At 40.6% G+C, this 25,930-nt stretch overlaps 1 protein-coding gene across 2 annotated transcripts in view; it reads right to left on the reverse strand.

Annotated features, from left to right (window-relative positions):
* Positions 1 to 6,503: 6,503 nt before the first annotated feature.
* LOC126108115 (solute carrier family 35 member E2A-like) overlaps positions 6,504 to 25,930 on the reverse strand; it is a 144,732-nt gene continuing 125,305 nt past the window's right edge. The window contains exon 8 of one of the 2 annotated variants that reach the window (XM_049913346.1): positions 6,504 to 6,692. In XM_049913346.1, coding sequence (XP_049769303.1) covers positions 6,684 to 6,692 — 9 coding nt within the window. In that variant the 3' untranslated portion in view covers positions 6,504 to 6,683. Of the gene's footprint in view, positions 6,693 to 11,154; positions 11,978 to 25,930 lie in introns of those variants that run through there. The other variant, XM_049913345.1, reaches the window with a different exon arrangement.

A 25,930-nucleotide genomic window follows, 5' to 3' on the forward strand; every position in this document is an offset into this window, starting at 1 on the left:
CATATGGCACGAAATTGACTATAGACTTGATATTCCTCGCGCTATCCGTGGTGCCCATGTTCAAGTGGACTGACCCATCCACTTGCGTATGGAAACTTGATGAGCTGCTGTATGATTTTCCTGTATTTGATCGTCAATAAATTGTGTTTCCTCTCAGATTTTATGAGTTCAAATGTTGGAATCTCATTGTGGACACCCTGTATATTGTCCAAGTCACAGGTTGGGTTCCTTAAGGGTTCAGATATAGAGAAGGCTATTTACTTGTACAGTGGGAATGTATGTAATTCATTAGATAACAAATTTGAGACTGCTGGTATTTTCTGTGACCTGTCAAAAGCCTCTGACTCCGTGAATCACACCATTCCCTTAGGTAAATTAGAATATTATGGTGTCACCAGCAGTGCTGTAGAATGGTTTGAGTCATTCCTGACTGACAGGAAACAAAGGGTGTCATTGTGAAATACCTGTAGAGTAAGCGATCATCTTCATTTGATTGGGAATTAATTATATGTGCGGTGTCCTTCGAGGTTCCAACTTAGGTACACTATTTTTCTTGTGTACACTTTTGACCTCTTGTCTGTTACATTGCCAGATGCTAAGTTTGGAGATGATACAAACACTGCAATAAATAGCAAGTCCAGCACAGATTTAGAAATGGCTGCTAATCAAATTTTCACTAACATTACTACATGATTTAAAGCTAATTCACTGTCATTAAACTTTGAAAAGATCCGCTATATGCAGTTCAAAACCTGTTAAGAGATTTCATTCCAGCATGTGTATAACATATGAAGACGTGCAGATTGAAGGGGTTGACAGAGTTAAATTTCTGGGATTACAACTCAGTAATAAATTCACTTGGAAAGGGCATACCACAGAATTGCTGAAGTGCCTAAAAAGTCTGTATTTGCAATCGAACAATATCAGATGTAAGGGATATAAATATAAAAAAATCTCACCTACTTTTCTTACTTTCATTCTAGTGTGTCATATGGGATCGTATTCTGGGGTAACACATCGAACTAAGCAAAAGCTTTTAGAGTGCAAAAGCGTGTAATAAAACTCATTTGTGGTTTAAATTCAAGATCATCATGCAGATACCTGTTCAAGAAACTAGGTATTCTAACTATTGCTTCTCAGTATAGTTATTCCTTAATGAAACTCATTGTATATATGTTCATTGTATATATGTTACTATTTCCAACCAATAGGTCAACACATAGTATCAATACTAGGAATAAGAACAATATAGAGAAAGACCTAGAATCACTTACCTTGGTCTAAAAGGGGGTCCACTATTCAGGAACACATATTTTCAATAAATTACTAGCAACCATTAACAACATATCAGATTAATCACAGTTTAAAGAGAGTTTGAAAGACTTTTTGCTACGCAACTCCTTTTAGTCTGTAGATGAATATCTTAACAGGGACAGTTAGACCAACTTAAGGAAAAGTTTCTCTTAGATTTCAGTTTTGACAGCACTTGGTCATGACAGTTAAGTTAGGTACTTTGTGTATGACAAATGTATTAAAAGTGCATTACCATGTTTCATTCTGACAGTGTATTGATTATGTAAATATCAGCAGTTCCAATTTACTGTAACGTATTCACATATTCTGAAAATCTGACAAATGACCAGGGAAGTGAGTTGTATATTCAAGTGTCCTACGTTTTTTATGTTACAATTTACGACATGTTTCACACTCACGAGATTCATCTCTCATTTTTGGGCCTACGGAACAAAAACTGACTGGGTTTGTGATTTCATGTCAGAAAGGTCACAGTTTGTAGTAATTGACGGAAAGTCATCGAGTAAACCAGAAGTGTTGTCTGGTGGTCCCCGAGGTAGTGTTATAGGCCCTTCACTGTTCATTATCTATATAAACAATTTGGGAGACCATCTGAGCAGCCCTCTTCAGTTGTTTGCAGATGATGCTGTCGTTTATCGACTAATAAAGTCATCAGAAGATGAAAACAAACTGCAAAATGATTTAGAAAAGATATCTGAATGGTGCGAAAAGTGGCAGTTGACCCTGAATAACGAAAAGTGTGAGGTTATCCACATGAGTGCTAAAAGGAACTCGTTACACTTTGGTTACACGATAAATCAGTCTAATCTAAAACCTGTAAATTCAACAAAATACCTAGGTATTACAATTACGAACAACTTAAATTGGAAGGAACACATAGAAAACGTTGTGGGGAAGGCTAACCAAAGACTGCATTTTAATGGCAGGACACTTAGAAAATGTAACAGACCTACTAAGGAGACTGCCTACACCACGCTTGTCCGTCCTCTTTTAGAATACTGCTGCGTGGTGTGGGGTCCTTTCCAGATAGGACTGACGATGTACATCAAAAAAGTTCAAAGAAAGGCAGCATGTTTTGTATTATAGCCAAATACGGGAGAGAGTGTTACAGAAATGATACAGGATTTCGGCTGGAAATCATTAAAAGAAAGGCATTTTTTGTTGCGACGGAATCTTCTCACGAAATTCCAATCACCAACTTTCTCCTTCAGAATCAGAAATAAATTTTCTGACACTGACCTACATAGGGAGGAATGATCATCACGATAAAATAAGGGAAATCAGAGCTCGCACGGAAAGATATAGGTGTTCATTCTTTCTGCGCGCTATACGAGATTGGAATAATAGACAATTGTGAAGGTGTTTCAATGAACCCTCTGCCAGGACTTAAATGTATATTGCAGAGTATCCATGTAGATGTAGATGTAGAATCTGATACCATGGAATGGACTGGGTCCTCTGGTCCAAATGAACTGATAATTGAACTGAGAATTGCCCGGAAATGGTTATGTTTGGCTACTCGGAGACCATTTGCAGCCATTCATGGACTTCATGTTCCCAAACAACAATGGATTTTTTATGGATGACAATGCACCATGTCACTGGTTCACAGCTGTTCGTGATTGTTTCGAAGAACATTCTGGACCATTTGAGAGAATGATTTGGCCACCCAGATCACCCAACACTTATTCCATCAAACGTTTATGGGACATAATCGAGAGGTTAGTCTGTGCAGAACATCCTCCAACACCTACACTTTTGCAATTATGGATGGTTATAGATGTAGCATGGCTCAATATTTCTGCAGAGGACTTCCACCGACTTGCTGAAACGATGCCACATACAGTTGCTGCACTATGCGATGCAAAAGGTGGTCTGGCACAATATTAGGAGGCATCCTGTGACTCTTGTCACCTCATTGTAGAAGGACTTGCTGCTTTACTATGGTTGCTGCTGTTGAGAATCGTGATGCCGTGGCAACAGAGACATCGATCAGTACCAGCAACATCTACAGCCATTTAGGGCTTCTTCCCGTTCCATTCACATATGGGGCGTGGAACAAAGACTGTTTAAATGCCTCTGCGCGTGCTGTAATTAATCTATTCTTGTACTCGTGATCCCTATGGGTGTGACACAGAGAGTTGTAGTATATTACTAGATTCATCATCTGATTTCTTGAAATTTGTAAGTAGCTTTTGTAGGGATAATTTGCATCAATCTTCAAGTGTCTCCCAGTCCAGTCCCTTCAGCACCTCTGTGTCACTCTCCCATGGACAAACAAACCTGTGAATGTTCATTCTGCCCTTCTCTCTATCCATTCAATATCTCCTGTTAGCCCTATGTGGTATGGGTCCCACACATTTCAGCAATATTCTAGGATTTGTCGCACAAGTGTTACGTGAGCAATCTCATTTTTAGGCTGACTTCATTTCCTCAGCATTCTAACAACAGAAATGGAAATGAGCATTTGGTGTCATTGGCTGGGAGGCCCCGTGCGGGGCAGGTCCGGCCGCCTCGGTGCAGGTCTTATTACATTCAATGCCACATTGGGCGACCTGCGCACCGGATGGGGATGAAATGATGATGAAGACAACACAACACCCAGTCCCTGAGCGGAGAAAATCTCCGACTCAGCCGGGAATCAAACCTGGGCCTGTAGGACGGCAATCCGTCACGGTGACCACTCAGCTATTGGGACAGACATTCTACCAATGAATTCAAGTCTACCACCTGCTGCCTATGTTGTTGTTGCAGTTCATACCCCTACAAAGTTTTATACCTATCTGTTTTTATACGTTGGCTGATTCCAACTGTGGGTTAGTAACCTGGGCACTGCAGAGTTAGAGGATGAGAAGGGGGATGTTTTATTGTTTCTCTTCCAGTTCCGACTACTCACAGGCATGTGAGACCTATACTGACCAGCTGCTATGGTGTAAATTTCAAATGGAAGTAACATAGATCCATGTATGCAAATTATACAGATAGTCATCTTCAAGTCCGATACATGGAATTAAATTAACACTGTTGTAATACATCAAAATGAGTGGAACAAAAATTGACATCAGAAACTTTTAGCAAACATTTGTGATGGGTCTCATATTGCATAATGCATTTTAATAAGAGTACAATATAGTTACTATTATTATTGAATGAATCATACCCTCATGCAGACGACATAATACTTTGTAAGACAATTACAGCGTCACAGTTAAACAGAGAACATTCGATACGAAGTACACCAAGTGGAACCGAATTTTAACAATCAGTATTTGGGGGCCGGTGGCCCTTACTAAAGCTAGGATGTACATATTAATTTATTAGGTTAACCAATTAATAATATGTGGTTGGTATATATGCGGCCCATGATGCTGCTCCACAATGTTGCTATGGGCTCTTGAGTTGGGGGGAGTGGGGGGGGGGGGGGGGGGAGTGACCGCTGGCTTACATTAGATTATAAATAAAAATCAAGAATTCAAAAGTTAATTACTGCAGAGCAATGTACATTACTTGAAACACATTCATAGGATTCTTTGGGGACCAGGTGTTGCAAGGATGGACATAGATGAAGAGCAGTGTTTCTATCAACAGGACAAGGAAATTCTCTTCCTGAAGATACGTTCTGTCCAGCCACATGATAATAACATATACTCTGCTTTGGAACTGATATCACTGTTTTATCACACACTAAATCATATCTTGAATTCAGGTCTTAGCGGTAAATGTTGATAACAAAGCATGTGAAGAACATATTTCCATCACAACAAATGCAGCTTCACTGTTTTGAATGTACCATGTTCACTGGAATGTTATCCTCATGAAAAATCAATTTCTTACATACAAATCTTGCTCATTTTCCACACGGCTCCGCTAAGATACAGTTGGGTTCCGTTATGCCTGTGTGTGCATAATCTGTTCCGATTTAAATCTTTTGAATTCATTGCAATTTAACAGTTATATCTATCAACTGCATTCATAGATTGCTTTCAACTGTAAGCTCTGATATTCTCATACCTCTTAAATTTTCAAGCTGGTTCAGATGTAGCATAACATATGCTTTTGAAAACAACATAAATTTCCTTGAAATTCTCTTTGTCTGCATACCCAATAGTCTGCATATATTTACTGAGTCAGGTGTCATGTGATACAGTTTAAGTTTTATTTTCCTTTTGGAAGGTACGCCTAATGTTACTAACATTTATTGGAAGTTAGAGCCACCTTTTGTTGACAAAGGTAATACATTTTGTTGGGAGTAATTTCCATCAGCTTGATAAGAGAGCACCACTCAATATTTTGACTATTTTTAAATCCAGCTTTTTGGAAGAATTGAGCCGTCTCAGTCAAAACACTAGGTCCAAATAACCAAATTCAGGCAGTTATTTTCTGATAACAGATGTGACTATTATGAATTATTTAACATATACAGATTAGATTATAGAAATCAGTGTCTTGGTCACATGTTAATTTATTAAAATTGATAGAAGGTTTTGACGTTGCTGCCATCATCAGATCTAAAAATCACAGCAGGGCATGTAAGCACATATGTAGTATGTACATCACTGACTATGTGCCTGTGTGTTGCTGCTGTAATTATTAGATCTTATGACGGCAGCAAAACCAAAACTGGTTATCAGTTTTAATAAATTGGCAAGTGAACAAGACATTTCAATAATGTAACAAAATACAAAGATATTGATTTTCTCAGTAGGTTCAAATGGCCTCATTTCATGTACATGATTTAGTTAAAAAATGTACTGCTTTGACAAAATTGAGTACCAGAATTGTATTACTTTATTCAAATTCTGCTGTTTGATATATTTCCCATTTACATTCTATTCAGTTTATATTTTAGCAATTTCATGGTAGCATTTTAAATGCTTTCAGTCATATCTTTACATCATCCTAGTTCAATCAATATGCTATAAATGTCAATGTGGCACTTATAGGAAGTTGCAAGTCAGTCATATGGCATTCAAAACTTATGAGTGCACAATGGGCAAGAAGAACTGTGTTAAAAACTTGCGTATTTTGCACCACCCGATAGCTGCATCATTAATAAGGATCATTATTTTTTGCACACAAGACAGTTTGTTTATTTTTTACGCAGCAGAGACAACACTGCAGATTGCATAAGATGTAATATGTAGTGAAGAGGAAGTGAAAGCAATTCCTACACACAGTTTTGAGGGAACAAACATTTATTACAAAAAGTTCTTTCTTCCATGTGCTATAAAACATTTCATGACAAAAATGTGCAAAGTTCAACAACAACATCCAACATCTTTCTTGTTACGAAAATAATAAAAATATCTCGTACAAACGAAGCAATACTGGTATAGCGAGGGAAGCGTCACGCGCCCTGCACACTCTTCTCACACAGCCTGAAAATTCAACAACCACAGCAGTAAATAAATAAATTAACATACTCCTCGGCACAGAACACGTGGTAATAAAAACAGACTTCTTTAGTTTACATATTTACACAAAAGGCAGTGAAAAACAATGGAAAATACTTAGGAATGTGTAAACAGACAGACATTGTTCCAAATGACACAGAGGCAACGAGTATGTACAAAAACTTAAATTGCACAGACAGTTATTACAGACACATCAGAGTACACAAGTCTTCACAACCAGTGATCTGTGGTTATCACACTATGCCTGCCCAGATTTCACATAAGAAAATCATAACACTGTTTGAATGTAAGCAGGTTCACGAAAAACTTCTTGCTCAAGTTACTTCCCGTACAACAGAAATGCCACTGCAGATTTTGTTACGTGTCTCAAACTTTAGTTAATCTGGAATGTTTTCCATTAGCCATTTTGCAGCACTAGAAAAAAAAACCCACACACATTAGAGGTGTATTTTTGAAACGTTTCAAACCTCAAACACAGTAACAGTTTTGAGCCAGTAACACATTCCATTGCTAGCAGACAGTGAGATACAGCAAGGCGATCATCAAAAAATTATTGTCATAGGCAGATACATGAACCTAGGCAGAATGAGTTGGATCTGTTGCTGAGCGTGTGACAAGACGTACATTGCAACAGCCACTTAAATTATAATAGCCAATTACATTACAATTGCCACTGAGTGTCCCGACGCTTTTCAAGTACTCAGTTTTAAAGGTCGTTATCAGTGAAAACTTTAAAAGTGATTGCGAATTATTCTCCACAGATTTGCTGCAAGTACATATGGCCTATGCAGATGATAGGCAACAATACTATGTAAAGTGCACAGGATGCATACTTACTTCATGAATGAAGCAGCAGACAACTGTGTGATCAGAGATATGTCTGGTCATTGAAGCACACTGTACCAGCTCGAAGGGCCTGTTGCATCTCTCTGCTGACCATCAACTCCGCAGTTACACCGACCACCATTTCAATGCATTTGTGAGTTACGGAATTATGGATTTTACATATCTAACCCAGCTAGTACTGCTCCGAGACAAGCAACTCTGACTCGGGGCGTACCACAGTACAGCCATCTACTGTCCAGAGACTTCGTGTTGTCACACGTCAAAAGCAGAAACAAATTTCAAAACACAACAGGTAGTACAATTGAAATGAAGAAACCTGCAGAAGTGAACATACAGTTACAAATAGAGTATAAAAGAATGGATAAGGCAGTTACAGAGTAAATACATAAATCACTGATGCAGAACTAACACATATGTTCCCAAAAACACATAGACATAGAATCACTGGGGAGACCACAGAATAGATCAAGAGACCAACACTACGAACAAAACAGTAAAGGTTGTAATGTACTTCACAGTCAAATTATGTGACAAAAGAAAGAAGTTTCAGGCTCAGTCTCATATACTAGATAATATATTTGTTTCGTACACCTTGTTTGGCAATAGGAGTGAGCATAGTTACCTGGTATTACATTCTATAGTGTGATTTACATTCAATTGAACTACTTATTTGGAACACATCTCGATGTCTCCTCTTTGTTTTTCACTTTGTGATTATATGACCATATATGCAAGATCACTTGCAAATGATTAGTAAGTGGCGAACAGAACATATTATTCAAGTAATATGCAGCCTCAACGGACCAGTGGACTCGCAACAATTGGATATGATAATGGGATACTCAATTTAATGGACATTTATGAGAAATGCAGAAGTAATGAAGGTGATTACACAGAGAAATAAGTAAACTTCAGCTTTGTAAGTGACACGATTTTCTTGATATTAAAATATTTTTATGAATTTATTAAAAATGAATGGTCATTACTTACTGGATAACCCACCTAAAACAGAACCACAGGAAACGAAAAACTATTTCAAGTAAGTTGCAAATGCCAAAACTGACTGTGGAATAAGATGGACATCGTATCTTGTACAGTCGTCAGACAATGATACTGAACTTATTATGGATTTTTTTTTTTTTTTTTTGTAGGGAATGAATGTTTTCCAGTCACACGTGGAATGTAAATGTTGTCAGATATTTGTTACTGTCTTAATGAAGAAGGAGTGCAGATCTTTGTGGCACAACTTCACTAAAGAAAGCAATCATTTGACAGGACTTAACCTGAGACATCACAGAATAGTTAATGTGACACTGCAGTGACATAGGGGGAGTAGAAATGACATAGAGAGGGGGAGACCAAGGCTGGAATACAGTAAGGAGGTTCAAATGGATGTAGGCTGCAGTGGTCATGAAGAGATGGAGAGACTGACACAGGATAGACTAGACTTTGGACTGAAGACCACAACAACAACAACAACAACAAGTAATGTTTGTTGTTACTTTGCAGTGCAGACATGGGAAGTTACCACCAGAAAATACCTTCACGGGCAGCCAGGACTGCTTGTTGTTAATATAATGAAATTTATTGGCAGTGAGAAGGACAAAAGAGTGAAAGAAAATGGGACGGAAAGTGTGAGCTAAATGTTGCAGCCGAGTGAGCTGACAATGTACAAATTATGACACGAGGGACACGACTGTCGATCGGAGTGGAATTCGTGTATCTACCCCTGTAAAGAAGCAGCAAAGTGCAAATGCGATACGTTACACTGAAAATCTGAAATAAAGTGTAATCAGGCAATACAATCTTCCATATTTTTGAACCACACAAAGTTACGTAAGGTTTTCAAAAAATTCACACAGGTTCTTTTGCTGCGTTTTGTTCGAGTTTTGCAGGGAAATTCTGAGAAGAACTGGTCTGCCTATGGGATCTGGTATTAAAACCTGTCAGAATAAACAAGCCGTCATGTACAAATGAGATGACATTGTGAAAAAATAGACACTGTGTCCAATTTTTTTTACAAAAAAAGAGACACAATTATTTGTTCCACTTCACAGGGCATTGACATACAGACATTCAGCATGTGGTGACACTCCACTTCTAACGATACCTAAGTGTATACTATTACTGGCTCCCCCTCCTGAGTTTCAAGTGTAAACATGGCAATGCTGCCACTTTGGTCAGGTCAAAAGTTCATTTTGCTCGGTAATAAATGTGTCCGTCAACTGCGCCTCTAGTAGTTCTCATACAGTCTTAGTCTGAAGTCCCAAAATTACCTGTCAATATTACAGTATACAATCTAAAACATCTGAGACAACAAGATGAACTGGAATACTGACAGACTGCCTCTCAAAAGTAAAATCTGTAAACCAAAGCAGCAGAAGAGTCTGCGATGACACAGAAAGCACACATACTGTAACAGGGACATCAAAATTACATGGTGTCATTGTTCTAGTGATGGCCATAATAGTGGAAGATGAGGTGATTATTATGAGCTTGTTGTGGAAATATAAAGGATCGAATATTTTGCCATGATATGTGCAATTCTAAAAGAAGGCAAATCTATTTTCCATCTGCGTACAAAAGATTAAAATGAAACTAGCTTTGTGAAAAAGAGCAGCACATGCAAAAGACACAAACTGATGGCAAAGCTCAGATACTCATTTGTCAGGGACTAAAGACTGACCAGATCTACGTTTCGTGCTATCAACTTGTCCGAACATATTTAAATTGATAGAGCTTCTGCACTAGCAGAGAGTTTTGTTCTACCATTTCATCCTTCAATGTTCTTGAGATTTTTCATCAAATTAATTTTAGACAAAGGTCTGAAGTGAGTGGTGCTACGCGGTGAAGATACAACTAGGTAGTTAATGGCACTGTGAACGTGAGTGATAAAGTATAAAAGACACATGACATTATGGCACAACATGTAGGACAAAAGTTTTCATTGTTCCTTGTGAGTTCCAAATTCCTATGGAGAACAAGAGTTTGGTAAAATAGTTACATAGTTATTAAAGGCAAGAGGAAGATATTACATTCAGCAGGCCATGTGAGAGATTCAAAGTTCAAAAATGAGACGAAGTAACTCACTCACTATGGCAATGACGCACTCCATCAAATATGTAATTATTGATCAATGAAGTTTCCATATTACTAGAAGAAATACAGAAACTGCCCACGTTTTATACAATTTTATTTATGCTACGCTGAAATTCATTCTGGGTTTTCTCCCATCTTCCGTTGTTTAATACATTTATATTGATGAAATCTTCCTGGGCTTCCATCCGGGTAGCTGTGTCGAAAATCCGTGATGTTTCGATGAGTGTCATTCTCATCATCTTCTGGTGAAGATGATGATAATGATACTCACCAAAACATCGCGGATTTTCGATGCAGCTAACCGGATGGAAGCCCGAGACGATTTCATCAGCAGTATGCACCGGGAGAGCCTACATTCACATACATTTATAATTTCATTACACCTATAGAGCAGTGAAAACCTAATACATAAACAGGCATAAACAAAGCTGTGTAAAAGATGGCTGGCTCCTGTATTTCTTCAAGTAATTTGATCCACATTCATGAAGCTCAAGGTGGTTATTATCATCGATAAGTTGTTAATTTCCCTACTACAGGCTGCTGTCATCAATACTTCTCTCCTCCTGGTATTCCAGCTGAAGACATCCAACCATTTCAGAGTGAGTCAAAAAGCTGTCCTAGAGTTCACTTGGAAGATGGCTGGATGTTCTGCAGATGAAATACTTTAGAAAAAGGGAGGTACTGGTGACAGCAGCAATACCAAAACTTCACGATTTAGTGTTATACCAGGAAAACATGAAGACTTGTGCAATTGTTGGTTCAAACAAATACTGTTACCCTTTACTCTCTCTTTTGTACTTCCAAGCCTGAAGAATGTGCAATCTGTACACATTCTGTGCACCGTTTACGGTTTTAGGTTCTTTCTGAATCTGTACAAGACGTACACTCTCTGGTCGCAAATAGATGACTGCCTAACCCGTAACCCAGACTGCAGAATTACTGAAGATGTTTCAACTGTTTCCTCCAGAGAGAGACGTCTGACAACCTATACGTTGCTTCGAGAGCCATATATTACAAGGAATGTTACATCTTGCAGTCGGTGCATCGTGCTATATCGTGGCAACAGTGGCCCCTGAGCAAGAACGAGGAATTGTGCTCCGGTGTCGAGCAGTGCCTCGGCAGGCGAACACGACTGACAGCGCGAGCTACGGCAGAGGGTGTCGATAAGCCGGCGACGCTCACTGCTCGGGAGCCGGTCACAGGCGTCGACAGTCGCGATGGCGCGAAAGGACGAGCCCCGCTGACGGCTGTCATACCGTCCGCACCTTCCACACCAGCTGCGACAACATGCCGTCTCCGGCAATCTGCAAAACAGAGCTCCGTGCAGCGACAGCAGGCAGAGGCCACACGCAGTACTCTAGGGGAAAGGCTCCAGGAGGTGTGAGGAAGAGGAAAGATCTCACCATATCGGTATTCTGATACTCCTTGTTTTGAGACGAGATAAGCTGATTCCAGCCTCTGATGTTTAAGGCTACCGTCTTATCAGGTGGTATATGATGTGGGTCACAAGCACACACATTCTTTAACAAACGTATGATTATGTGGCATATCAAATAAAATACGTGAGTGAACTGACGATTTATTGGTAGGGAGGCATGTTATTTTGGATGTAGCGTCATCAACAGAACTAGAAGTAACTTCAGAAAAGTGTGCTGGGACCCTTGTTCTTCATATTGTAAGTTAATGATCAAGTACGAGGGTAAAATGAAAAGTTATGCCTCCACCTTTGTTAAATGAGTTTGGATGGGAATATTTTAACAAATCAGATGCAGAAATAATCCTTAGAATGTGATCTTCAATTACCAATACTCACTTCTCCACATAATCAACAGCCAATTAGATATATTTCTGCCAACGATGAACAAGTTTTCTGACGCCACCACGAAAGCAGTTGATACACTGTTTCCGCAACCACAGTCTCACATTTCTCTCAACATCTTCATCAGAAGCATAATGATTGCCCCATTTCGTCTCCTGTCACAACTGAATGAAGAAAGGCATCACCTTCATTCTCGTAATGAGAGACGAGTTCATGATAAATTTCAAGTCTGTGCGCTTTCATTTCAGGAGTCAGCATCCGGGGTACCCATTCTGCACATATATTCCAATATCCAAGCAAGGCAATAATGTGATCTACACATTCTTGTGAAATGCCGATTGTGCTTGCAGTTTTTCTCCAAGTGATATGACCATCATCCTGAATCAATCTGTTAACAGTCTGCTTTTGAAACTCGGTGGTTGCTGCCACATGATGCTCAAGTCTTTGTTTGTCACACAGGACAGATGTTCCCACATCAACATCGTCAAACTTACTCACCCAATGATGCACAGTACTCACATCAACACAATCACCATAAACTGCTTTCATTCTCTTTTGTATCTCCTTTCAGGTGACGCCTTCTGCTGTCAAGAATTCAATGACTGCACATTGCTTAAATCGCATTGACTGATCATCTATGCAGGGTTCCATACTTTACACTGTAACAACACAACCGTTCAAGACCTCCCGCCAACTGGAGCTGTAGAGAAGAGGCAACGGAACAAGGCAGTACCTGTCGCATAGCAATGCTGCCAACTGCTGAAGAGTTTGAAGGTGGAGGCATTACTTTTCAGTCAACCCTCGTAGACAAAATTCATAGTAACCTCAGAACTTTTGCACATAATGCAGTTGTAATAAAGTACTGTCTAGACAAAACTGAAAAATGCTCAGTGAGATCTTGATAAGATTTCACAGTGGTATAATGATCAGAAACTTGTTTTAAGTGTCCGGATATATAAAATGGTACACTTCAAAAAATCTAAAAGAAACAGTATTTTACAACTCCAACATAAACAAGTCATAACTTGAATTAGTCAACTTATACAGGGTGTTACAAAAAGGTACGGCCAAACTTTCAGGAAACATTCCTCACACACAAATAAAGAAAAGATGTTATGTGGACATGTGTCCGGAAACGCTTAATTTCCATGTTAGAGCTCATTTTAGTTTCGTCAGTACGTACTGTACTTGCTCGATTCACCGCCAGTTGGCCCAATTGAAGGAAGCTAATGTTGACTTCGGTGCTTGTGTTGACATGCGACTCATTGCTCTACAGTACTAGCATCAAGCACATCAGTACGTAGCATCGACAGGTTAGTGTTCATCACGAATGTGGTTTTTCAGTCAGTGCAATGTTTACAAATGCGGAGTTGGCAGATGCCAATTTGATGTACGGATTAGCACGGGGCAATAGCCGTGGCGCGGTACGTTTGTATCGAGACAGATTTCCAGAACGGAGGTGTCCCGACAGGAAGACGTTCGAAGCAATTGATCGGCGTCTTAGGGAGCACAGAACATTATCAGCCTATGACTCGCGACTGGGGAAGACCTAGAACGACGAGGACACCTGCAATGGACGAGGCAATTCTTCGTGCAGTTGACGATAACCCTAATGTCAGCGTCAGAGAAGTTGCTGCTGTACAAGGTAACGTTGACCACGTCACTGTATGGAGAGTGCTACGGGAGAACCAGTTGTTTCCGTACCGTGTACAGCGTGTGCAGGCACTATCAGCAGCTGATTGGCCTCCACGGGTACACTTCTGCGAATGGTTCATCCGACAATGTGTCAATCCTCATTTCAGTGTAAATGTTCTCTTTACGGATGTGGCTTCATTCCAACGTGATCAAATTGTAAATTTTAACAATCAACGTGTATGGGCTGACGAGAATCCGCACGCAATTGTGCAATCACGTCATCAACACAGATTTTCTGTGAACGTTTGGGCAGGCATTGTTGGTGAGGTCTCGATTGGGCCCCATGTCCTTCCACCTACGCTCAATGGAGCACGTTATCACGATTTCATACGGGATACTCTACCTGTGCTGCTAGAACATGTGCCTTTATAAGTACGGCACAACGTGGTTCATGCACGATGGAGCTCTTGCACGTTTCAGTCGAAGTGTTCGTACGCTTCTCAACAACAGATTCGGTGACCGACGGATTGGTAGAGGCGGACCAATTTCGTGGCCTCCACGCTCTCCTGACCTCAACCCTCTTGACTTTCATTTATAGGGGCATTTGAAAGCTCTCGTCTACGCAGTCCCGGTACCAAATGTAGAGACTCTTCGTGCTCGTATTGTGGACGGCTGTGATACAATACGCCATTCTCCAGGGCTGCATCAGCGATTCCATGCGATGGAGGGTGGATGCACATATCCACGCTATTGGAGGACATTTTGAACATTTCCTGTAACAAAGTGTTTGAAGTCATGCTGGTACGTCCTGTTGCTGTGTGTTTCCATTCCACGATTAATGTGATTTGAAGAGAAGTAATAAAATGAGCTCTAACATGGAAAGTAAGCGTTTCCAGACACATGTCCACATAGCATATTTTCTTTCTTTGTGTGTGAGGAATGTTTCCTGAAAGTTTGGCCATACCTTTCTGTAACACCCTGTATAAATAAAACCTAAACTAAACTGCATCCGAATGAGCCTAGGAAGGCTCAACAATACCGGCCAACCGCCGTGTCATACTCAACTGACAGGCGTAACTTGATATGGAGGGGCATGTGGTCAGCATACCACTCTCCTGGCCATTGTCAGTTTTTGTGACCACAGCCGCTACTTCTCCCCTTCAACTAGTTTCTCAATTGGCCTCAAAAGGGCTGAGTGCACCATGCTTGCCAATAGTGATTGGCAGATCCAGATGGGAACTCTTCCAAGTGCTAGGCTAGCGTGACAGTGCTTAACTCCACTGATCTGATGGGAAACAGTGTTACCACCATAGCACAGCTGTTGGCACTTATATAAATACCTGGATGTAACCATTTCTAGGGATACGAAATGGAATGTTCACATAGTCTCTGTTGTGTGAAGACAGAAGACTGATTTCAGTTCACTGGCAGTGGATTGGTAAAATGTGGTCACTCTGCAAAGGAGGTTGGTTATCAAACACTTGTGAGACCCATCTTAAACTACTCGTATTACTCAAGTCTACTGGACCCTTACCAAATATACCTATGTATACAAAGAAGTGCAGCATAAAAGGGCACAGGATTGTTTGACCCACAGGGGAGTGTCACAAATGCTGAAAAACGAAAACTGACAGACGCTTGAAGATACATGTCAACTGGCCCGTTAAACTCATGAAGTTTCAAGAGCCAGCCTTAAGTGGTAAATACTGGAATATTCTACAACACCCTGCTTATTGCTCCCAGTATGCACAAAGTCATTCAAGCAGTCATTCTCCTGTAACCCATAGGAGACTGGAAGAGGAAGAAATCCTGCGTGGTACCACACTTACTACCTTCTGCTGTGCACTTTACAGTCATCTGCAGGGTATGAATGTAAATGTAAATTTAACTAAACTAATCAATGTTACGTTGCTGGCTCAATCAGCAATTTACAATGTACACACTGTACATCCACATCACCCACAGCTGATAAAATGGAACGATGAGTTGTCCACAGGTACTGACAGTGTCACAATAATAGCCATATGCTTGCACAGCGCACGTAACTTCCTGAAAGCCACATATCCCAGGCAAACACACAAGTAGGCAAATAAGCTCTTTGTGAATGTAAACATGATTCTAAAGAGATGCCGAAGAAATGATGGGTAACCACGCTGGGTAGCTTGAAAATTCAAATCTCTTCATGAACAAAAAGGTAATGGTGCACTTTAAAGTCACTAAATAATTACAGATATTAACAACAATCTGCAGTTTCTGAAAAAGTTATTTGTGTCTCGTGTAAGCTGCTCATTTCATGTGTTGTTATTTTCCACACTTTGTACAGTGCTGTCCTATTGTTCTAGTAGATTCAGTTTCTTGTCTTTACATTGTAGGCTCACATGCAAATTTGTGATATCCTCACCAATTCTTAACGTGAGGCGGCCAATTTCATGACTATGGCTGACTTCTCAAAACTGTTAAACGAAAAACATCCCTATGTTCTTTTTACCTTAACTTAATGGAACTACCAGATGGGCATATATAGTTTTTCTGCAGGTGTTACGCTCTATTTTGTAGACACTAGCACTCTAGTATTTATCGACTTTGGGTTGTAAATTATTCTTTAGCTCGAACTGCAGCATACTGTTGACCTTAAGTATGACACTGACTTTAAAAGGTTTGAAAATATTAGACACTTTCTGGGAAAGAATACCGAAGTATAGCACAGTGACACTCATGGCATTATCATTTACATTCGTACACTTTTCTTGTGTATTAATTTATTCACTATTTTTTGTGATAACTGTTAACTCGTGCTAGTTGTTTTATAACGTTTAGCTCAGTCATTCTGTCTTACTTATTCATTGGGACTTTAAATGCTCTATTAAACAGCGAAAGGTATAAAGTTTTTGGCTACTTGGTAGACAAGAGTTACTGTGCATCAAAATACCTGTTGCTGTCAGTCTCCTGGATATTTTGAAGGCATGCCTACAATCTTGCTCCACAAGTGAGCCAAACCCATGCATATTCATGAAAGTGGCCACCCTAGGTTGGAATTGTTGAGGATCTCTCAATTTTACATACACAAGATAACAACAAGTAACTGGATCTACTGGAACAATCGGAGATTAGTATGCGTACTGAGGGAAATCATAATACATTAAATGAATTAGTACATCACACAAATAACTTTTTCAGAAACTTTGCAGATCTCTTAAAATATGTAATTAATTAGCGACCTTTCAGTATACTGTTAGCTTATGATTGGACTTAAATTTTAGGGCTACATGGCATGGTTGTACATTATCTTTGTTCCTTCAGTATTTCTCTGATTTCATGCTTGCATTCATCATGAGCGCACTTGCATTACTTCTGTGTGTGTCTGCAGGATGTGGCCTTCACGAACATACATGGGCTATGCATGCATATACCTGTTATTGTGTTGCTGCCAAAACAGAAGGACAATATATACCATTCCAGTTAATCTATGTTATCAATTGACAGTGATGCGGAAATTCACCTTAAGAAGAGAAATCTACAAGGAAAATAGCCACATTATTTTATTTTTATTGTTTTTGTTCATTTTATATTGGTTCTTTGTAAGGGTTCTTGTAGAGTAATCCTGATGATATTCAATACACATAAATTCAATGTTTTTTAAACTGTAAGTAGATGGTTAAGCTGACATTTTAATATTGATTTTTACAGCCATAACCTCATATCCATTAGGAATATAATCAAAAAATAAACTAAGCAATCTGCATATGCCCTCAGAGAGCATAGAAAGAGATACAATGCAAAACCCAAAGGTAAATGGGAGCTGAAGATTCTTAGAAAATTATGACTGTGATATAGGAAAGCCAATGCAGAAGATATTTTTGATCTCTAAGCATGTCACAGGACTGTTCAGTTTTTTAAAGGGTATCATATTCACCATTGACCGTAGAGATTATTTATTTCACAGTTACAACATTAGCTTTAAAGGCAATTATCAAATGGCACTCCAAAAGACTTTACTTCAACACATGACAGACTTTAAAATCCTCCAACACATATACCGGGTGATCAAAAAGTCAGTATAAATTTGAAAACTAAATAAATCATGGAATAATGCAGATAGAGAGGTAAAAATTGACACACATGCTTGGAATGACATGGGGTTTTATTAGGAAAAAAAAAAGTTTTTTTACAAAAGTTCAAAAGTGTCCGACAGATGGCGCTTCATCTGATCAGAATAGCAATAATTAGCATAACAAAGTAAGACAAAGCAAAGATGATGTTCTTTACAGGAAACGCTCAATATGTCCACCATCATTCCTCAACAATAGCTGTGAACAGCACTGTAAAGCATGTCCGGAGTTATGGTGAGGCATTGGCGTTGGATGTTGTCTTTCAGCATCCCTAGAGATGTCAGTCGATCACAGTACACTTGCAACTTCAGGTAACCCCAAAGCCAATAATCGCACAGACTGAGGTCTGGGGACCTGGGAGGCCAAGCATGACGAAAGTGGCGGCTGAGCACACGATCATCACCAAACGATGAGCGCAAGAGATCTTTCACGCATCTAGCAATATGGGGTGGAGCGCCATCCTGCATAAACATCGTACGTTCCAGCAGGTGTTTATCAGCCAGGCTGGGGATGATGCGCTTCTGAAACATATCGGCAGACCTCTCACCCGTCACGGTAGCAGTTAGAAAACCAGAATCACGCATTTCCTCAAAGAAAAAAGAATCGATAACGGTAGATTTGGTAAATCCAAACCATACCGCGACTTTCTCGTCAAGCAACGGACACGACGTTCTAGGATTTTCGGTAGCTCAAATTCTGCAGTTGAGGGCGTTGACAGACCCTCGGGGCGTGAAATGAGCTTCGTCGGTCCACAACATGTTACTCAACCAATCGTCATCTTCCGCCATCCTTTTGAACGCACACCGCAAATGTCCTCCGCTTCACTAAATCGCCAGGTAACAGTTCATGATGATGATGATGGATTTTGTACGGATAGCATCGCAGGGTACGCCTCAGTGCCAACCAAACAGTAGTGTATGGAATGCCGGTGCGACGTGCGACTGCACGAGCACTGACTTCCACTGCGTAGATGAACCCGCTACAGTCTCCATTTCTTCCTGAACTGTCTCAGCAGCATTACGCCTTGTGCTCGGTCGGCCGCTACGGGGTCTATCGTCTAAACAACCTGTGGCTTCGAACTTCGAAATCATTCTCGCCACAGCTGCATTTTGCAACGGACCTTTACCCGTTCGAATACCATTCCTATGGCAATAGGATCGTAATGCTGCACTAGCACATTCCCCATTCTGATAATACAACTTCACTAAAAGCGCCTTTTCAGGTAACGTCAACATGCTGCGACTGCTGGTGCATCTGATTCTCTCTCTCATTACAGCTCCTTTTATACATGATTGTCATGCGCAGTCACTGACATTTTGCTGTCCAGCGCCATCTGTTGGACATTTTGTGAACTTTTTTTTTCTTTTTGGTTCTAATAAAACCCCATGTCATTCCAAGCATGTGTGTCAATTTTTACCTCTCTATCTACATTACTCCGTGGTTTATTAAGTTTTCAAATTTATACTGACTTTTTGATCACCCGGTACATGCCATTCTATGAACCGAGCCTTTTCACTTGAAGAATGCAGTAGAACTGAACGGGCGTGAAGCTCCGTACATCATTAAATGAGAACAATTGCTAATGTTAAGAATGTTAACACAAGTCACAGTAAACTGATGGTTCTTACATGTGTGTAAGAACATTGGTTTATTGTGACTTGTGTTACGGATTTTAATATTGGCATTAGTTCATGTAATTTACATAACCTCATGATTTATGGAGCCTCATGCTCATAAATGCTGCTGCACTCTTCTTAAAAAAAAGGGGGGGGGGGCTTTGTTCTGACAATGACATGAATACATACGGCAGAATTTTAAAGTTTGACATGTGCTGTAGTAAAATCTTTTGCAGTACCATTTGATAATGGCTTTAGGGCCAAAAATGTAATTGTGAAATACATAATCATTACAGTCAACAAGAAATATGATGTCCTTTAAAAAAATTTACATGACTGTGAACCCCAACCATCATAAATTAACCAACACTGTTGTGGTTTATGGGGCCACTTACTGACTTATTGCCTATTGACTTCTGTCTCAGGACCATCCGCAGACTATTTAATGATTTTCCCGACATTTCACCAGTACAAGTGCTGGTCTTGTCAAATGTTCACCCTCCACTGCTGGCGGCAGACTTCTGAAGAGAGCCTTCCTATTCTGAATAATTGGACTGGTGAGAACATGGGTAGGAATGGTGCTGCAGAACTATAGCTCTGTGCTTACAGCTTGATGTTGCTTGTGACACAACAGGCAATCTTTCAGTCATGAGTACGATTCTTCCTTTCAGATTCAGGAGCTTACTGCTTGTGCACTCTCTGATGACTAAACAGGGTTTTGCACACCAAAAACAGGGTGGCACAGACTAATGGGAATGTTTGTAGCGGCAGCCATGCGCAGCACTGTGGGTTCACTGACAGTGAGTAAACAGTCTGCCATTTCAGTAATCACGGTTCAGTGGAACGGACAACAGCCTGTGTTAGCCATAAAAATGTTTTTTAAAAAAAAAACAACGATAGTTTGGTAGCGGTGCAGAGGGAGTTTCGACGTTTTTATAATTTAGGACGTCATGATGCTATTCTATTGAAACATGCGATAAAATGTTGAATTAATAACTTTGAAGAGACTGGATCTGCCCTCAAGAAGAAACCAACAGGATGACCAAGAAGTGTGCATTCTCCAGTGAACACTGATGTTGTACGTGAGTCTGTCTTACAGAGCCCACGGCGTTCAATTCGTAATCAAGCATCAGTGGTCAAAATGCCCTGGGAGGGTCTTCACAGAATTCTTCATCTCGATTAAAAATTTCATCTGTACAAACTACAGATGGTGCAACAACTGAAGGACAACAATTACCAGTTATGATTAGGATTCTGTCAATAAATGATAACAAAAATAAACAGTGATGATCAATTTCCAAACAAGTTATGGATGTCAGATAGGACACATTTGCATCTCATAGGTTATGTGAATAAACAGAACTACCATTACTAGGCAAACACAAATCCTAATGACATTCATGAGTGCTCTTTACACGCTAGTAAAGTGACGGTATGGTGTGGTGTTTTATCACATTGGATTATCGGACCGTATTTTTTCACAAATGAACAGGGAAACACAATAACTGTCAATGATGATTGTTATGTGGACATGTTATGAACTTTCATTACACATGCATTGAACAAATTTCCAAACGTTCAAGAAGCCTGGTTTCAACTGGTTGAAGTGACATGACACACTACACAGCAATCAATGGCATATTCGCGAGAATTGTTTAGCAACCATGTGATCTCACTATTCGGTAACATTCCCAGCACCCTAGATCACCAGATTTATCCGTTTGTGATTTTTTTTCTTGTGGGGCTACCTCAAGAGCAAAGTCTACATGATTCGACCAAGAACTCTGGGAGAGTTAAAACAGAGAATTCGGAATCTCAACAGCAGATTTCACAAATGTATTCATATAGGACACCACCATCTAAAGGGCGTAATTTTTAAAAAATGATAAATGCCATCAACGTTTCATAAATGGCATAAGGTTTCAATTACTATGAATGCAATTTCTTTCCTTCAACACTTCTAGTTTTACTGGACTGCGGAAATGTTCCCGTTTTTCTGTGTCATCCTGTATATTCAGTTTGAGTAACTATATGCAGGTGCAGTTTCCACCAAGTTATAGCACACAATGTGATGAATTTTCTGATGTACTCCTGGAACTTTCACATAACAATGACTTATTTTATATCGAAGAGCATTTTTTTTCCATGGCTTTAAAGAAGGCTTTAGTGACACTTACACTAAAAAGAGATGACATACCACAATGAAATTATCTGAATGGGACCAAAATCTGTGATGTACAGACAAACAAATGATTTCAATTCCAAAAAAGGTGGATGATTTATTCAAGAAAAAGATCTTCACAATTCTGTCCAATTGGCACATTACACCGTCAAAATCCCACTCTGGCTTCAGAGGCCTGCCCACAATGCTCCAAACATCGTCAACTGGGGAGGGATCCAGTGACACTGTTGGCCGTGATAAGGTTCCACAAGTAAAACAACAAGCAGTAGAAACTCTTGCTGTGTGCAGGCAGGCATTATCTTGCTGAAATGTAACCCCAGGATGGCTTTCCATGAAGGGCAATGAAATGAAGAGTAGGAGAGTAGAATATTGTCGACATACTATTGTGCTGTAAGGGTGCTGCAAATGATAACCAAAGGGGTCCTACTGTCAAACTGAATGGCACCCCAGGCTTCACAGTGTGTTGGCCAGTTGAGGTCGTCGTCCTTTCATTTTTCTCGGTGAGCGCAGGTTTACAAGTGACTAGTAGTGCATATTGCGAAGTTTGGTTCAAATGGCTCTAAGCACTATGGGACTTAACACCTGAGGTCATCAGTCCCATAGGCTTAGAACTACTTAAACCTAACTAACCTAAGGACATCACACACATCCGTACCCGAGGCAGGATTCGAACCTACGACTGTAAAAGGCGTGCGGTTCCGTGCTTAAGCGCCTAGAACCACTTGGCCACAGCGGCCGGCAAAGTTTGCTTCATGTGTGGATTTTAAGCAATGCTGCAGGCACAAAGAAAATCTTGCTCTGGAACACCACATCACTTTGCAGTCTTTTTAGAAGATCTAATAAAACTGTATTGTTATAGATCCCACTGATCATGCCTTAGAAAACGAAAAAGGCGAAACCCTTCTGGGATAAATAAATTAAGTGGCAGCAGGAAAAGGCAGTTTCATTTACAAATCAAGTAATTATGTGCTTGTTGTGGTGGATGGCCACACAAACAAACTTGTTCTTAGAAGCCATTTGGAGAACTGTAAACAACATTGAAAGTCATAGCCACACAGCTGCTGGTGTAAACTGTGAAAATAGTGAAATGTAATATTTGCATAACACTCCTTGGCCTGATTTGATGCACATTCAAGATGCTTCATAGTCACATGTGGATTGTGTGTTACTGCTACTAAAATTTTAGTTACATTTCTTTCATTGGTTGATGTTCTATTCTGATGACATATTTTGTTCTACACACTGTGAGTTCCTTGAAATTATTTTAGATGTTTGATGTTTAGATCAATTTTAGATCAATTTTAGATGTTTGATATAATCAGGATATCTTTCAGCATACAAGTGCGGAACAGCTTCATGAGCAAACTGTCTGACTGTGACTACGAAGGCTCTCCCGGCGTAATAATTGATAATATTCTTCTCGGGTATGCAGCCAGATCAGAACGTCTTCATGACACAATATTTCTGCGGTCAAACTGGCCGCCATCTTCAGGTGAGGGTGCTGGTGCATGATCTCGCTGGAACTGACTTCCCAGCGCAAGCGGCGGCCCCTATATAGGCCGCAGAAGACCCACAACGCGTGCGCGAGAAGGTGCCATAACTGCCCTCTAGCGCAGTAAACATACCGCGCCACCAGTGGTGGAAACACGTGAAATCGAGATATCGCTGTCAAAAATTTAAAAAAATTTTTATTCCGATGATCGAAACACAGACCGTTGTTTTTTAATGCCAGATAACACTGGGTCCCAAGTCTTACTTAAAAGATAACCCTTGTCTCTATTAATAAGATTGTCAGATAAACGAATCTCTATGGATTCTTTTAAAACACAGTCCCAATAGCGAGATGCAGGGGCAACCATTTGTGTCGCATCATAAAGCACTCTGTGTCCCTCAGTGAGACAGTGCTCCGCCACTGCGGATTTCTCAGGTTGAAGCAGCCGTGTGTGCCGCTGATGCTCAACACATCGGTCCTGAATGGTCCGGATTGTCTGACCAATATAAGCCTTCCCACAGTGGCAAGGGATCTTGTACACACCGGGGTTCCTCAAACCCAGGTCATACTTAACAGAGCCAAGAAACGCTCTAATATTAGCTGGCGGACGAAAAATACTTTAGATATGATATCTTTTCAGAATTCTTCCTATCCTCGAGGAAATGCTCCCAGCAAAAGGCAGACAAGCCACCGATTTGGTGGTTCAGGCGATGGTCCAAACTGGAAAGCACAATGGATCTGTTTATCTGTATAGCCATTCTGCTTGAACACAACCTTAAGGTGGTCCAATTCTTGTGTCAAGCTTTCTCCATCTGAAATGGCATAAGCTCTTTTCGCCAACGTCCGCAGGACCCCCGTACGCTGGAACGATGGATGACAGCTGGAAGCATGCAGGTAACGGTCCGTGTGCGTAGGCTTTCGATAAACACTGTGGCCCAGTGTCCCATCCTCCTTTCTGTACACCAGAACATCCAGAAACGGAAGCTTTCCATCACTTTCCATCTCCATGGTAAACTTGATGCTAGGATGCAGGGAATTAAACTGATCTAGGAGGCGGTCAAGAGCTTCTCTCCCACGAGACCACACCATAAACGTATCGTCAACATACCTCCAGAAACAGGTTGGTTTTAAGGACGCCGTCTCCAGAGCCATGTCCTCCAAATCTTCCATAAAAAGGTTGGCGACTATTGGGGACAATGGGCTCCCCATAGCCACTCCGTCAGTCTGTTTAAAATATTTGTCATTGAATAAAAAGTACATTGACGTCAGCACGTGGCGACGAAGCCTGGTTGTTTCCTCATCCAGTTTCTCACCAATTAATTGCAAGGATTCTTCCAGAGCAACCCGGGTAAAAAGCGACACGACATCAAAGCTCACAAGCAAATCGCAGGGACTAAGAGACAAGGACTTCAATCTCTGAATAAACACCATAGACTTGGGAATGTGATGTTCGCATTTACCGACGTGAGGGCCAAGAACAGATGCTAAATACTTGGCTAGATTGTAGGTAGGAGCACCCAAATTACTCACAATCGGACGAAGCGGGACCCCTTTCTTACGAATCTCGGGTAGACCGTATAGTCTCGGTGGCATGGCAGCACCAGGACGAAGTTGTCTGAGAATGTCGTCAGGTAAAGAACTCTTCGTCAGCAGTGAAAGCGTCTTCCGTTTTATCCGTTCAGTTGGGTCGTCCTGCAATGTCCTGTATGCTGAGTCCTCAAGTAAGGGATCCATCTTTCCCAGATAGTCACCACGTGACAGAAGAACCATTGTGTTGTCTTTGTCCGCTGGTAGAACTATCAGATCTTCGTCTTCTCTAATGGACCGGACGGCTGCCCTTCCGAGAGAGGAGATGTTACTCCGTGGAGGCGGCGCCCGCCGCAATGTATGTGAGACCTCTTGTCTAATCTCTTCAGCTTGGTCCTCCGGAAAGTTGGACACTGCTTGTTCGACTGCGCAGATGAATTCGGTGATAGGCACATTCCTCAGTGTAGGGGCAAAATTCAGGCCTTTCTCCAACACTGACAGTGTAGCGTCGTCCAGTTCCGTCTGACTGCTACTGCAGAAGAAAACAGAGGCTTCTGTTCTCCGTCGTCAACACACAGACTGTACTTTCAGTCACGTGTTACTTTACATGTGGCGCAGGAGGGCACACATTCACAAGGCCTCTTCTCCTGACAACAGGACCCTGGTTTGTGGAGTGGTTATTTTGTAACTGTTTAGTCAAGTTCCACAGGTATTATGTCGCTGAAGTCATCTTCTGTGGCTCCTCCCAATGCCACAAAAAAGCATGTAGTTACTTAAAAAAATCTGTATTATGATTCAATAGCTATAAATGTTAAAATTACTTGTATACATAAAAAAAAATGTTACATTGTTTGTTAAAACTTAGCTAAAACTGCAC

The sequence above is a fragment of the Schistocerca cancellata genome, chromosome 11, assembly GCF_023864275.1.
Source record: "Schistocerca cancellata isolate TAMUIC-IGC-003103 chromosome 11, iqSchCanc2.1, whole genome shotgun sequence".
NCBI lineage: Eukaryota > Metazoa > Arthropoda > Insecta > Orthoptera > Acrididae > Schistocerca > Schistocerca cancellata.